The sequence below is a fragment of the Chiloscyllium punctatum genome, chromosome 14 (genome assembly GCF_047496795.1).
Source record: "Chiloscyllium punctatum isolate Juve2018m chromosome 14, sChiPun1.3, whole genome shotgun sequence".
Taxonomy (NCBI): domain Eukaryota; kingdom Metazoa; phylum Chordata; class Chondrichthyes; order Orectolobiformes; family Hemiscylliidae; genus Chiloscyllium; species Chiloscyllium punctatum.
In genome coordinates, this window is record NC_092752.1 from 28,407,502 (window position 1) to 28,423,374 (window position 15,873).

General features: G+C 38.0%; 1 protein-coding gene across 1 annotated transcript in view; it reads left to right on the forward strand.

The window, feature by feature from the left end:
- Window positions 1–15,873, forward strand: part of naa15a (N-alpha-acetyltransferase 15, NatA auxiliary subunit a) — a 100,166-nt gene extending 84,293 nt beyond the window's left edge. Inside the window, exons 17-20 of the mRNA XM_072584091.1 lie at window positions 510–608; window positions 1,442–1,585; window positions 8,806–8,903; window positions 13,715–15,873. Coding sequence (XP_072440192.1) covers window positions 510–608; window positions 1,442–1,585; window positions 8,806–8,903; window positions 13,715–13,915 — 542 coding nt within the window. The 3' untranslated portion in view covers window positions 13,916–15,873. The remainder of the gene's footprint in view (window positions 1–509; window positions 609–1,441; window positions 1,586–8,805; window positions 8,904–13,714) is intronic.

Below are 15,873 nucleotides of genomic sequence, written 5' to 3' on the forward strand. Positions count from 1 at the left end.
AGAATATTTTTACAGAGCAAGTGTCCTGAGCTCTTGTCAGAATAGTGGAAGTGATGACAGTGAATTATTTCAAGACTAAATTGGATGGGTACTTGAGAGAAATAAATCACAGCATATGGGAATAGAATAGGAGTATGAGACTGATTTAGATTGCTATATGGAGAGCAGCATGGACTTGATAAGCTGGCCCCATTCTGTGCACTTAGTACTTGAGCACTTGATTTACACTGACAGTTTACTGTAGTCCTGAGGCAGTATGACATTGGAGGTGTTTTCGTTGGCTGAGGATTTGAACTATAATCCTGACATCCATATTAGGCACTGTTCAACAAAAGCCATGGCATTCCCAAGTGTCCTGAGAAGTGAAACTTGGTTGATTGCCTACAGAATCACTGATACTGTACTTAAAAGAACAATCCATTAGCAGCAAATCCCAGTAAAGAACCTGAAGCACAACCTGTTGCTTTGTTTTTCTTTCTAATAGTGTGCCATTTTATCTCTTTCTGTAGAGAAATTCCTTCTGATGCTGCAATCAGTCAAAAGAGCTTTTGCCATTGATCCTGACAACCCTTGGCTCCATGAGTGTTTGTTCCGGTTCTTCAAAGCTGGTATGGTGAATCACTAGCCTACATTTGTTCATCACCAAACAAAATGTTAAGCATACTTATCAGTTAATGTCCTTTTAACTTGTTAGTTTATTTAAAAGTTTTTTTATTTAACATGTGAAGTCAACAAATTTCATTTGGTTAGAAATTCTGTAGATTATTAAATGAGTATGCTGATTAACAAATGTTGTTAAAAGTTTGGCAATAAAAAAGCTCTTTGGTATATGTTCTCAAAGCCTAATGTATGGAATTATGTTTTTCTACTTTATATCAAAATTTAATTGATATAATATTAAGATGTTATAGTACATTCATATTTGAAAGACAGTGATGCAACATTATTTCTCGCATGAGGAGTTCCTCATTTAATTTCTGAAAGATAAGTAGAGTTCAGATTCTTCCTGGGAAATATTTCTTTCAATTATCACATCGAATCCTGTTGAAACATTTTTGAGAATGCAGTTTGCTATCTGTTAGCTGGACACTTTTGAAAAGGTGTAGAGGCTGTTCCCGTGCCTTTATTTCCTTTGCCAAGATAACAGTTCAATAGAGGAAAAGGACATTTGTATTCTGATACTTTGAATTATATGTGGAGAATATTAGAACAATATCTTACTGAATTTACAATAAAATTTTCAATTGAGATCATTAATCTTGAAGTCACTAGTTGTTTGGCATCCATCCATGACTTTTTTTCATATTGCATTTTGCCACATGGATTAACAGATTAAAGTGTGATTTTTAAAAAAATAAATTGTTTTCTCATTCACATTAGTATAATGTTGAGAAGTATGCTTACTCACATGAGCAAACAAATTTTTCTTTTATTGTTACAGTATCGGAGAGTAAAAATGTGCCTGATGCTGTTCAAACAGTGCTGATGCAGCAAATGAGCAGGTTGTTTGGAGACACAAATCCAAAGAGTTTTAATGAGGCTTTCCTAAGCAAGCACTTGAACTCAATTCCACACAGGTTAGCTGGTAAGTGAAGGTAGTTTTATTATTGGATCTGCATAGTGTCGTTAACAGGATGATTTGTCATTCCTGTGCTTAATAGGATTTCAGCTGGAGAGGGAAATACTTTGGAAATTATTTGTGTGCTCATGTTGCATAAAGTGAAAAGCAGATTCAAGCCATTGCAGTTGTAATATATGCAAAGCTCTATTCTTAACACTGCTGTCCTCTGCAGCCTTAAATTGTTTATAAATATGGTGACTCCTGCTGGGAAGCAAATCTACTGATATCAGCAGGTCTGCTGTGCATGTATTCAAGTGCTATTTCTTGTACAGGAATAAACCTGATCCAGTCCTTGGCAATGTATCCCTTGGCATCTTTGTAACTTGCACCCCATCTTATGTTCTTGTATGTATGCAAGCAAAGCCTCTGTCTCACCTCTTGCTTTCTTTTTCAGAGCTCATCAACACAAAATAATCTTAATGTTTCTAGTAGTTCTCTGTTGAGATCAGCTAATTCACCAGAACATAAGTACAACCTGAGGTATTCTTGTGGCACTTTGTGCTGGTAATGGGCTTAGAGCTGTTAAACATTTCATTCCCACACATGAAGTCTGCATTCATTTTAGTCTGACATCACTTGTTCCTGCCTTTTTTTTAAACTACAAAGCTGTTGTGCACCTATAAACTAATTTCTTGTCTGTTTGCAGCTTCTACTAAATGGGCAATGTAATCAAAATTAGTCTTTCGCTGCAAAAAAAAGAGACATGTAGTGGTTTTATTGCAGAAGTGGTTCATCTGAGCGTTTCTTTGAGGAAGCTCCACTAATGGAGTTTAAACCAGGTCGTCACTCCACATTTACTGCCAGCTATAAAAGGTAACAAACTGGAAATAATGAGACTGGATTTTAAAAAAAAAACGCTTCCAGTTTGTCCAGTGAAAGTTTCCAGGATTCCCATAAAGCACGTCTAATCATAGAAATATTTAATCACCTTTTCATTGTTTTTTATGAAGGAAAATGATGATTGAATAGGACCTTACTCAAATTACTTGTGGAGAAATTGTACAAGGAATTTACAACTCGAGTTGTAGTTTTGCCTTGAATCTAAATAAAGTTGTGAAATTCTGTCCTTCCTATTCACATGGATTCTCTCATTTGACCTTATTTGCTTTCCTTCAAAATAAACAGGTAATTGGATATGTACTGTGCACTAATTCCAATATTAGCAATGTGTAATCTTAGTTTTTTTAATCCTTGTGGTTGTGAAAGGTTTCTAACTTGTACTTGCTACTTCATTATAATAGATTAGATACTCATCAAATAGAGAATTATGAACTGAGCTGCCGTCATCCTGTGATGCCCTGAAGTTCTTTCTGATAAATGTCTAAAATAGAATGCCAATGTTTCCTCAAAGTTGCACAGCCTTGCAACAAACCAAAATCTAGGCTACGTACAAGTCTGCCCCTTCTGATTAGAATGGAAAAAATTTAAAGGCAGCACACTAAAATATTACAAGGGGCATTACGAGGATGCTATTTCTTTATTATTAGATACATTTAAGGGTTAACTTGATGTATTTTAAACATTTATAAATCATGACAACAATGAGGCTGAAACTCAAGGGCGTCTCCAATTAATAGGTATTCAAGTAGTATTGTTAATTATTATTTAACAGTCACTTAAAAAGAAAGTAAGTTGAAAGGTTTGCGCACTCGTTACCAAATCGTATTAACCAGGAAAGTTTTCAAACAATGAATTAAGACTGTCAGTAAACTACAAATCCTTGGCTTCGTTGTCCTCAGTCAAGATGATGTGGACAGGTTAGTAATAGTTGTATCCCAGTCCTGGCTGTTATATGGTAAACCAAAATCAAAGCCATTGTTCATGATTCATGCACAAAAGTTGAAGGTATCAAGAACTTGACCCTAAAAACATAGATTAAAAGATGTCTTGCCTTGTCATTTTGGGTAATGAAAATATAATGATGTTACTGTCAAATAGTGGTTTAAACTTTGATGAAAGTGTGTACATTTATTTACAAATGCAGTTGTTTAATATTTTTTATTATACTGGTAAACTTAAGATCTGGACTCATGATCTGAAGATGAACTGAAACCCAGTGTGGCAGTTGGGGGAGTATATATTTAGACAAAAAGTAAACTAAATTAAAAACCTATTATCATTCATTTGTAATTGTGAAACAACTGGATTGTTGTAAAAACCCAACTGATTCACCAATATCAAGTAGTAAAAGATTTTTTTCCCATTCTTACTCTGTGATTCTCAACTAGACCAGCCTCTCTGACTCCAGGTCAACCACAATAGTTTTGGTTCTTAACTACCCTTTACAATTATGTGAAGAGCTAATCAAGTTTCTACAAAAAGATTGGAGCACCAGTCAGCATTGACCAAGACACACCAAGCCCTATGAACCCTCCAGAGTTGTCTTCATTAGCATGTGGGGACTTATGCCGGAATTGGGAGAGCAGCCCTCCCGACCAGCCAAGTAACAGACTAACATGGTTGCACTCACTGAATCATGTCAAAGTAGCTAATGTTCAACCTTCCTCCATTATCATATTTGGCTACATGCTACCCTATCAATAAGACACATCTGCCATAAGAGGTGGCACACAAATATAACATCAGAAGCGAGTGACTCTAAACATCCACATCATAGATTTTAGAATTAGGTTTAGTCAGGTTTTAACATTGGTTGTAGCCTGACCTGCTTCACTTTTGCATTGAACATCACTTAGAGTCATAGAGATGTACAGCATGGAAACAGACCCTTCGGTCCAACCCGTCCACACCGACCAGATATCCCAACCCAATCTAGTCCTACCTGCCAGCACCCAGCCCATAGCCCTCCAAACCCTTCCTATTCATATACCCATCCAAATGCCTCTTAAATGTTGCAATTGTACCAGCCTCCACCACTTCCTTTGGCAGCTCATTCCATACATGTACCGCCCTCTGTGTGAAAAAGTTGCTCCTTAGGTCTCTTTTATATCTTTCCCCTCTCACCCTAAACTTATGCCCTCTAGTAATGGACTCCCCGGCCCCAGGGAAAAGAATTTGTCTATTTATCCTATCCATGTCCCTCATAATTTTGTAAACCTCTATAAGGTCACCCCTCAGCCTCCGATGCCCCAGCCTGTTCAGCCTCTCCCTGTAGCTCAGATCCTCCAACCCTGGCAACATCCTTGTAAATCTTTTCTGAACCCTTTCAAGTTTCACAATATCTTTCCGATAGGAAGGAGACCAGAATTGCACGCAATATTCTAACCAATGTCCTGTACAGTTGCAACATGACCTCCCAACTCATGTACTCAATACTCTGACCAATAAAGGAAAGCATACCAAATGCCGCCTTCACTATCCTATCTACCTGCGACTCCACTTTCAAGGAGGTATAAAATAGAAAATTTCATCTGAATAGTAGTCTTACATATTCTTCATTAAGAATGACACTGCAGCACCTTTGCTAGCTAATTGCCAAATACTCAAGGACATAGCTGCCAGGATAGATAGGAATAGATGGGCTGGGAACAATCACAAGGGAAACAACCTACTTGAGCTCATGCCCACTAATTCACCTGACAAAGATGACTGTTCTGCACTGGTAGTAATGAGCACAACAGTCCTTATAAAGTTGACATCCTGTTGTCACACTTCTGTCACATTATATGACACATCCACTGCTAAATATTGGTTCAGAACAGATATAGCAGCTCAAAAACGGGTATCTTTGAGATGCCATCGACCATGAGCAGAATTGCATTCAACATCTATGTAAATCCTCAGACCTGGCCCATTGTACACTTTGGCATTGTCGTCAAGCCAGAGTATAAATGGATTCAGTGAGAAGTTTAGGAGAGCACACCAGCCACAGCATTAGTTATTTCTATGCAGGAGAAACTACAGAATTGTTCGCATACGAGAAACAGCATGTGATTTAGTTACACCAGTCGTTCTAGTCCTGCCATTTTGAGTGGTGAATAGTATCGGACAACAAAACAGCAAACCAAAGAAGAAGGATCCACGGCCATCTCATTCTTAAATGTGGAAAAGCCCAGTACATGAATGCAAAACGCAAGGTTGAAGTCTCTGAATTATAGAGATGCAGGAAATATGACCAAGAGTATGCCATCCACCCCATCAAGCCTGCTCCACCATTCAGTATGACATGTCTGATCTTCTGTCTCAGTTGCACATCTTTCCTCTCCCTGTACTCCTTAATGACTTTAGAATTCACAAATCTATCAATTTTTTTCTTAAATATATTCAGTGACTTAGCTTCATCCTCCTCTTCTGTCCATTCTCCCGCACCCCACGGCCAAACCACCCAAAGTGGATAATTTCACCGTTATTCACATTGAATGAGTAGGCAAATACAGTATAACTTGTCTAAGCTGCTTTGAAACATCTGTACTTCCTCCTCACCACTAATAATTTCTTCATAGTTTTGTATTGTCAAGGTTGGGCACATTACTTTAATTCCCTCATCCAAGTCATTGATTATATATTGTGAATAGCTAGGGCCCATGCTTTCTGGAGCATCGCAGTAGCTACCACCTTATAAGGATAATCCCAGCAATTACAGACCAGCCCTGTTAACTTTGGTGGGGAAGCTTCTAGAAACAAAAATTCAGCATAAGATTAGTATTGCATGGAAAATAGTGGGTTGACTCAAGAGTCAGCATGGATTTTTAAAGGGGCAATGTTTCACTAATTTGCTTGAGTTTTTTTTTGAAGAACAGGGTCACTGAGGGTAACAATGTTCATGTGGTATACACGAATTTCACAATTGCACATGATACAGTGCCAGACATCAGAATTGAGGAAACTTATAAATGGAACAGTAACAATTTGAATACGCAGTGTCATGGTCAATATCTTTCAGACTGGGGAAAGTTTGTAATGGTGTTTCTGAGGGGTTGGTATGAGGACTTTTGCTTGTTTTGATATATATTGATGATCTGGATCTTGGTGTGCAGGAGGCAATTTCAAAGTTTGCAGATGACACAAACCTTGGAAGAGTTATGCACTGAGGTGAACAATGTGGAACTCCAAAAGGACATTGGAAAATGAGAGAAATGGGCCGATAAGGCTCAATGCAGAGACGTGTGAGGTGACGCACTTTGGTAGAAAGAACATTGAAAGATGATATAAGGAGTAAATTCTAAAGAGGATACAGGACCTGTGTGGTCGATGTGCGCAGATCACTGGAGGTAGCAGGGGAGGTGGGAAGATCTGTTAAAGTGTATAGTGTCTTGGGCTTAATAAAGGGGCGTGGAGAATAAGAACCAGGAAGTGAAGTTAAACTTGTACAAGGCACTTGTTAGACCTCACCTGGAGTATTGTATGGGTACACATTTTAGTGTAGACTTTTATTCCCACTTTCCATGACTCGTGAGGTTTACTGTGGATTTCAGTAACCCAAGGGCAGTTCGAACAATGGGATATATCCAGTGTTCTTATTTAAGCAAAGTACACTACAAAAAACAAACTGCAAAAATCTTACATGAACAGTGCTTATACTCTCATTTGAACCGTTTTATGTGGATATGTTCAGAGATCAAACTCTCTCATCAGTTGACCTTGCCCTAGATATGTAAACTTTTGAAAGCAAGCTGATTTGTACACTTACCATACAAAGAAGTTGTGTATTTTACACGTGAACTATCTGATCTCATTCATACCAATGTATTACCCTGAATTATCTGAAAATCCATAAGAGAACATGTGTACTGAAACAGGATGTGTTCCTGTTGTCAAATATGGGAGATAGTAACGATGATATCACTGGATTGGTAATCCAGAATGCCACCATGTCAGGTGGTGAAATTTAATAAGTTTTTTTTAAAGTCTGGAATTCAATACTAACTTAAAGGCAACCATGTAGCCATTGCTAAATGTTCTTTACAAACCCATCTGGTTCATACAAAGTTTACAAGAGTGATTTTTGATAAGTTGGCAATTGATGTATTATGTGGAGAAGTGTGCAGTTGTTTATTTTGGAAGGGACATCAGAAGTGCAGAGCATTATTTAACTAGAGCATAACTGCAGGAAGCTGCAACACAAAGGGAGTTGTGGGTACTTGTGCACAAAGCACAGAAAAAGTGCAGCACGTAATTGGGAAGGCTAATGGAATGTTGGCCCTTTATTTCAGGGAGATTGGAGAATAAGAGGAGGGACGTTATACTGCAACTGTACCAGGTGCTGGTGAGACCACATCTGGAGTACCATGAGCAGTTTTGGTAACCGTATTTAAGAATTATACATAATTTCATTGGAGGTGGTTCAGAGAACGTTCACTAGAATTATCTCCATAATATGGGGGGGGGGGGAGATTGATTTATGCGCAAGACGAAACATGTTGGGACTGTACTCACTGGAATTTAGAAGAATAAGATGTGATGTCATTGACACATGTAGGATTCTTTAAAGGCTTGCCAGGGTAAATGCTGACAGGATGTTTCCTCTTGTGGCAGAGCCTAAGAACAGAGTGCATTGTCTCAGAATTAAGGAGCGCCAATTTTGTGTGGCTTACCTGGTGATCTTTAGCAGTCAGAATTTGTTTTGTGTAGAGGAATTTTTCACGAGGAGAGGTCTGAATACATTATAGAAGCAGTAAGCTTGAATGACCAGTATCAATTGTCACTGTATTTAATATTACAGGAAAAGCACAGTGGCTTAGTGGTTAGCACTGCTGCCTCACAGCGCCAAGGGCCCAAATTCAAATCCAGCCTTGGGTGACTGTGTGGAGCTTGCATATTATCCCTGTGTCTGCATGGGTTTCCTCCAGGTGCTCCGGTTTCCTCCCACGGTCCAAAGATGTGCAGGTTAGGGGAATTGGCCATGATACATTGCTGATAGTATTCAGGGGTGGGTGGGTAGTTTGAGGATTAGCCAGGGATAAACTTAGACTAATAGGGTAGGAAATGGGGTTGGGTGGGATACTCTCAGGAAGGCCGGTGTGGACTTGTTGGGCCGAATGGCTTGTTTTCAAACTATTGGGATTCTATTTGAAATCTAGTGATCAAGTAATCCCCTAAAAAGCACAGTAGCTTAGAGGTGGCTTGATTTCTTTTAAGGAAAACTTAAGTTGAATGTGCCTTAGTTACAGCTTTTGAAACCTTGCCAGAGAAAGTCAAGATTTTGGGATTTTGTCCCTCCTTCCAAATTGCTTTGGTTATTCTTTTGCAGGAAGGTCTAAAACTTCTAATACTTTTTTTTACAGCTGCCAAAATGATGTACTACAATGATCCTTCCAATCAAAAAAGGGCGGTGGAGTTAGCTACAGGACTTGATGAGTTTCTAGACAAGAGAAGCATCCAGGTGAGCTTTATTGTTTGAGAAACATATTCCCATTTTTCTCTCCTTGCAGGCCCCTCATACATGCTTCAGTCAGTGAAAAGAAATGGCCTGCTTTTAATCTGCAGTGACTGATGATTAAGGCTGTCCCACCCCTGGTTGCAGGATGCTTCATAAGTGAGAGGTTAGCAAGGTGAGAAAAAGGGGCTGGGATAGAACACTGCATCAGAGCTACCATATTCTGCTTCGTTTGGGATCATTGGTATATCTGGTACTATATTTGAAATATTCAAACTTATTTGGCACATGTGATTGTCAGTTTGAAACGCATTGCGATAGATCTTTCTGCAAAAGATCCACTATACTATGAAAATCCACTTCTAGTGAGTTACTCTGTTTCTTCTGTATCAGTAAACAAGAAAATTCTACTTTTGTTGATCCAATGGGCTAAAATTGAAACTACAACTGCAAACAAGTAACGTCAAAACATATCCTTCAAGATCTCCTTCATTGTGCTAAAATATTAAATAATCCTTTGATCCCACAACTCTCCTGTGAATAGTATTAAGCAGTGTTCAACAATGTGTTAAGTGAAATTTAATTTTTGTGATCATTATTTGTAATTATTTGTGAAATGTCCTTGTGTAAACTATCCATAAATATATAATCTGTATATATTTTTGTAATTGTATCTGTTTTTGAGAAGAATGTCATCACATTGGTCGTCTTATTTTTGTGAAGGGTAATAGTAGTGCCTGTGAGGCAAAGGGAGAACAGTATACAGTAAAAAAAAAATAGGGAGTTTACAGATAAGACTTGTATATTGTAATTCTCGTAGATTTATTCTTTCAGACACATTCAAGTACACAGAAGTAAACTGTAAGTTAACAGAACTATTTCAGGATCATTGTTGTTACCTTTGCTTGCCTAGCTAATGATAAGACATACAGGGTAAAGGGTTAGGGTAGGTAAAAACAGTAACTGGCATAAAAACGAAAATGAAGATCTCATGGATGCCTTTAGATACTTGGCTTTAAATGGAATAATGGAACTTTTAAACTTTTTAAAATATTAAACTTCAGAGAGCAGGTGGCTTATGTCAAATTCAGACAGCTGTGATGTGGTGAAGATCAACAATAAGCAATTCTTGGGTCTACTTGGTTTCATGCAAGTCAAAGTATGTATTATACTTCCTAAGTGATAGGCGCAGGGATTAGGCAGTTCAGCCCCTCAACCTGCTCCGCCATTCAATATGATCATGGCTGATCTCATCTTGTCCTCAACTCTATTTTACTAACCTGCTCCCCATAATCTTTCAACCCATTACTAATTAAAAGTACCCTCATCTCCTCCTCAAATTTACTCAAATGTCTTTGCATCCATTCTACTCTGGGGTAGTGAATTCCACAGATTCACAACCCTTTGAGATAAGTAATTTCTCTGCTTTAAATCTATTAACCCTTACCCTAAAACTATAACCTTTCTGTCCAGCTTGCTCCACAAGAAGAAACCTAATTTTTATGGCTACGTCGTCAATCCCTTTAACATCTCTGTATCTCAATTAGATCTCCTTTCATTCTTCTAAACTCTATAGAGTATGAACATAAACTGTTCAATCTTTCCTCATAAGTCAAACCCCTCATCTGTTGAATCTGCTCTGAATTGTCTTCAGTGCAACTGCATCCCTTCTCAAGTATAGAGACCAAAACTATACACAGTACTTCAGGTGTAAACTTACTAATGCCTTCTGCAGTTGCAGCAATATTTCCCTGCTTTTTAACTCTTCCTTTATCAATGAATGCTAAAACTCAATTTGCTTTCCAATTTACTTGCTGTACCTGTATACTAGCTGTCTGTGATTCATGTTCAAGAACAGATTCATGCACAGATCCCTCTGCACTAAAGCATTATAAAGTATGTCTTTGTTTAGATAATAACACACCTTCCTACTCTTCAGATCAAAGTGAAAACGTACTTATCCATGTTAAATGCCATCTGCCAGAGTTTGTCCCATTCACCCAACCTCCATATCAATTTGTAAATTTCTTTTTTTTTTGCAACTTATTTCCCACCTATTTTAGAGGTGTCTGCAAATTTGGGTATAGTAGCTTTTATCCTTGCATCCAAGTTATTAATATAGATTGTGAGTACTTGGGGCCCGAGGAACTGAACCTTATGATACCTCACTAACATTATTGTGTAGCAGATTACCGTTACTGCTTACAATTATGACTACAATTTAGTCAAGAAATGCATGGTTCAGTGATGGTTAAGATTTCACTAGTTAGTATTCAGCTGAGTATTGTTCCGTTTTGGAGCATCTTAGTTAAGCTATGAGTCTTATCAATCAAGAAGGTTCTAAGATTTGATCACTCAGTGTCACAGAGACGTACAGCAATTAAACAGACCCTTCAGTCCAACTTGTCCACACCGCCCAGATATTCTAAATGAATGTACAAAGTAAAAATCACAACACCAGATTATAGTCCAATTGGTTGAATTGGAAGCACTAGCTTTCGGAGCACTGCTCCTTCATTAGGTGGTTGTGGACGATACAATTGTGAGACACAGAATTTATAGCAAAATAAATTTTGCTATAAAATTGCTACACACAATTTTGGCTAAAAATCCTGTGTCTTACACTTGTGTCCTTCACAAGCACGTAATGAAGGAGTGGTGCTTCGAAAGCTAGTTCTTCCAATTTAACCTGTTGGACTATAACCTGGTGTTGTGTGATTTTGTATTAATGTAGTCACATTTACCAGCTTTTGGACCATATCCCTCCAAACCCTTCCTGTTCATATACCCATCCAGGTCCCTTTTTAAATGTTGTAATTGTATCAGCCGGCACCACTACCTCTAGCAACTCATTTCACACATGCACCATCTTCTGTGTGAAAAAGTTGCCCCTTCGGCCCCTTTTAAATCTTTCCCCTCTCACCTTGAGCCTATGCTGTGTAGTTTTCGACTCACCTATCCTGGGGAAGAGACCTTGGCCTTTCACCTTATCCATGCTCCTCAAAATCTTATAAACTATTAATGATGTTGTGGTTAAAAAGGCAGAAAATTATGTGTAAGCTCTATTAAAGCATCAGGAATAGAGTTGCATGCTGCTATTAATGTTTACATGGAACACCGTTATGAGTGCAGTGATATGAGTCTGGCTTTCAAAGCATGGATTAGCAGGAGTGCTTTAGGAAAAGCTGTATACAAGAAAAAAAGGAGAAAAGTGTTTTTTTATTAGTTATTTTGTGATGAGATTAGATTACTTACAGTGTGGAAACAGGCCTTTCGGCCCAACAAGTCCACACCAACCCTCCAAAGAGCAACCCACCCAGACCCATTCCCCTACACCTAACACTATGGGCAATTTTGGACTGTGGGAGGAAACCAGAGCACCCAGAGGAAACCTACGCAGACACAGGGAGAATGTGCAAACTCTACACAGACAGTTGCCTGAGGTGGGAATTGAACCCCGGTCTCAGGCACTGTGAGGCAGCAGTGCTAACCACTGTGCCACCATGCCACCCATATATGAATAGGAAGGGATTAGTGGGATAAGGATTTCTAAACTATTTCACCAACATTTGATTGCTACTTTACAATTGTGCAGGAGGACTTGAGATAAATGAATATTACTTAGGCCAAAATGAATGGGCTCAGTCAAGTCTCTCAGTTAATTAGTTTTCTGGACTGTTAACTCTCTTTCAGTCCATAAGTCTACTTGGCTGAGAGAGATTTACCCAGCTCCCCCTATCTGTTTTCACAAGCACGTGTTGTGACAGTGACTGTTGTGAAAATTCTATTGCATAATCTAATGCAAAGCCCAAAGATGCAGGATATGTGCTGATAAGAGAGATGGAGCCTATTAATTTTAGCAGAAAATTATTTCTAATAGATTTAGAAGTAAAGAGCAGCCTAAACACTGGCAATTCAATGCTCATTTTTACCATTGAAGTCAGCTGTAATACAGAGCTGTAAACACTCATGTCAGGTGTTATCAGATATCCTTTTTTTGAGAGTTACTTTCGTGACTTATGGTTTCGTTTGCAAATGGTCAAATGATTCCCATTTTCTTAGTAAAGCTGAAGTTTGACCTTGGGGGAGCAGGGGGAAATAGCCCTCAGTAATTTCATAATTCCCTGGAATCTATCATCCGTATGGTAAAATGCCAGCTTTTCAGTGAAAAGTACAATCAACAATTTTGACAGTTAGATCTAGCTTTAGTAATTGTAGCTGAAATCTTCTTAAGAGTTTTTAATTTTCTCTGTGGGATCCACAAAAACATTTCTTATCTATATAGACTGTTTTCCCTACTTCTAAATGGCTCCCCATAGTTAGATGCATGGCCTGTGTTTCATGTTATCTAAATTTGGTTTATCTGTTATTAAGGACCTGCTGTAGCCTAAAATTTCATGTAGACCAGGGGGAAAACCAAGATTGCCCAATGAGAAGCTCCTTTATGAACCAGTCATTTGCCAGGCATTTCATGGGTTTCTAATGAACATGTAGTAAAGATTATTTCACTTTCCAGGCTGACTGCTGTTATGACTTCCACATGGTCGAGGTGTCTAAGTCTGCCTTATGTACAAAATGCTAGAAAATGTACTTTTCTCATAAGGGGATATTTCCATTTAAAACCACATTTAGTAACTCCATGTTTAAAATGGTTTTAGGAGCTAGTTCTGTGGTCTTGATTAAATGTACATTTTATGAAGATACCTTAATTATTTCTGGATACTGTAGAACCACAGGTCTATCAACACTTGGTCTAATGTGCAAACAGGGTAGTTATAATTCTTAGTTTGACAAAACTGATTTTTTTTAAAATTCAGATATGTGTGAAGGTGTTGGACGCTGTACGGGATGGTAGTCTGGGAGTCTGTAAAGAAACAGCTGAAACCTACAGAGCACAGTGTCACAAGATTTTTCCCTATGCTCTTGCATTCATGCCTCCTGGATACGAAGATGATGCAAAGATCACAGTAAATGGAGATAGTGCTACCGAACCTGAAGAACTGGCCAATGAGATCTGAATGAAGATGGTGCCTGAAGTGAACACATTTTTGTTGCACACCTCTGATGTCAGTTCCCCCACTCTTATCCACAGGATCTGTAAATATATGTCAGGGTTTCATAAATGCTTACAGAGCATAGACTTTCAGAATTGAAGGTCTTTTTTTTTATCCTGCTGACTTCAAAAATATTATCTGAAATTTTGGAGGCAACTTCTGTACCATGTGTTTGTGAACCTCCTGTGAGTGAGAGGTTGACATCAATTGAATGCACTCAACACCCTTCTTGCAATTGGCTTTCCGGGTTTTTAATGTAATTTCTAAAGAATATTGAGAGCTATTTAAAAAGTTGGGTGTGACACAAAAATGTTGTTTAATCATTACTGTCTTGAGATTGTGATGGTCAGCATTATGCTGCCCTAGCACTGGATCCTCTAAGCACAAACTTTGTCAGGGTGGCAGTGTCTGACAGAAAATGAATGGAAACTACATGCAGACCACAGGAAAAACCTTATGTATATTGTGATGTACAGATTAATGTACCCAGTTTAAAAAAAAAAGTGTTAAAGAGGGATAGAGGTATTTGGAACTGAAGATGGGAGAAAGAAGGGAGAGGAAAAAAAAATTAGGGCATGTATTGACCATCATTTCTAAATTCTTTGGAATTTTCTAATAAACACATAAGTTAAGTACATCTGGAAATCACCAGCTGCATTACTGAACAGTTCTGAGTCTGTGTTTCCATATTGCTGCTTATTGACGACCTAAAGTAGTACATTTAGGTAGTCAGCGAACAGTTATTACTTTATTTTTAAATCCTGAAAGTTTGCGTGATGTAGGAAGTGTTTTGATAGATTAACTTGGTTCATGTTCTAATTTCAAAGATTGAACTTAGACTCAGGACTGGTTTGTTAATGCAGATGCAGGTTCTCATCAGTAACTACCTGACACAGATTATGTCGAAAATTATACATTGATCATTTGAATACTGGTTTTTCCCTCCATGCAATGTCAATTATAGTACTTGAAGCCCAACATTTCTAAAGATACTTATTGCTCTGCAGTTTTACTCATGCCCCAAACTTTGTATGTTTTTAAAAGGGGCCCAGAATTTTTTGGGGAAAAAAAAGGATTTGCTTCTTTATTTCTGCAGTTACACTTAATTCCCATCGTTCTGAAATGCAAAAGGTACCAAATATACAATGCAATAAACAGTTTTTTTGAAAATTGTTCCAACTGGGGTATTTATTAACATGGTTTTTATTTGAGATTTCAGTTTCCAGGAGGTTTATTTAAAAATTATGTGCCCCAGCATTTTGATTCTAAAGCACTGTCTGTTACTTCTGAAGAAAGTGTGATTTGATCCATTTATTTGATTTTAATTGTATACAACTTGTTTGTATTTCGTCTGTCCTAATCCCAACTGGTATCTAAACGTACATTTCAGAGAAGTTGAATCCAAGGTTGTGAATTCTTATGTTACTGACTTAACATTTTGGCTACACAAACCAAGTAAAATGACTGCACAATGTTCCATTTTAATGTTGCAGCGCGTTTGTGTGTTTTTTCCTGACCACTTTTGAAGCCGTTCAAGTTGGAGGCCGAAAGTACTATCTACATCTATCCAAATAATACAGCTGTGGGTCTGTTGACAGAGTTTCCTAGGTTGGTATGAATGATGGACTGCCTCACTGGTTCACAAGCTAGGATTATTAGTGGGTCCACATCAATACGATTGCTTTGACCCTGAACTTGTTAGGATTTGATTTTGATCACAGGTTTTTTGTGTTCATGTCTTAAACCATTTCAGCACTGAGCCTTGTGTAGGGTTTTATTTTTCATTGTCTGAGATCCATCCAGCACACAGGATACTGGCACAGCAAATGAAATGTAAAATTTTACATTTGTTTATGTGGTTAGTTCCATTTTAACCACAATGGTTGTATTCAGCATCTAATAAACTGGTAGTGTTTGTGTCA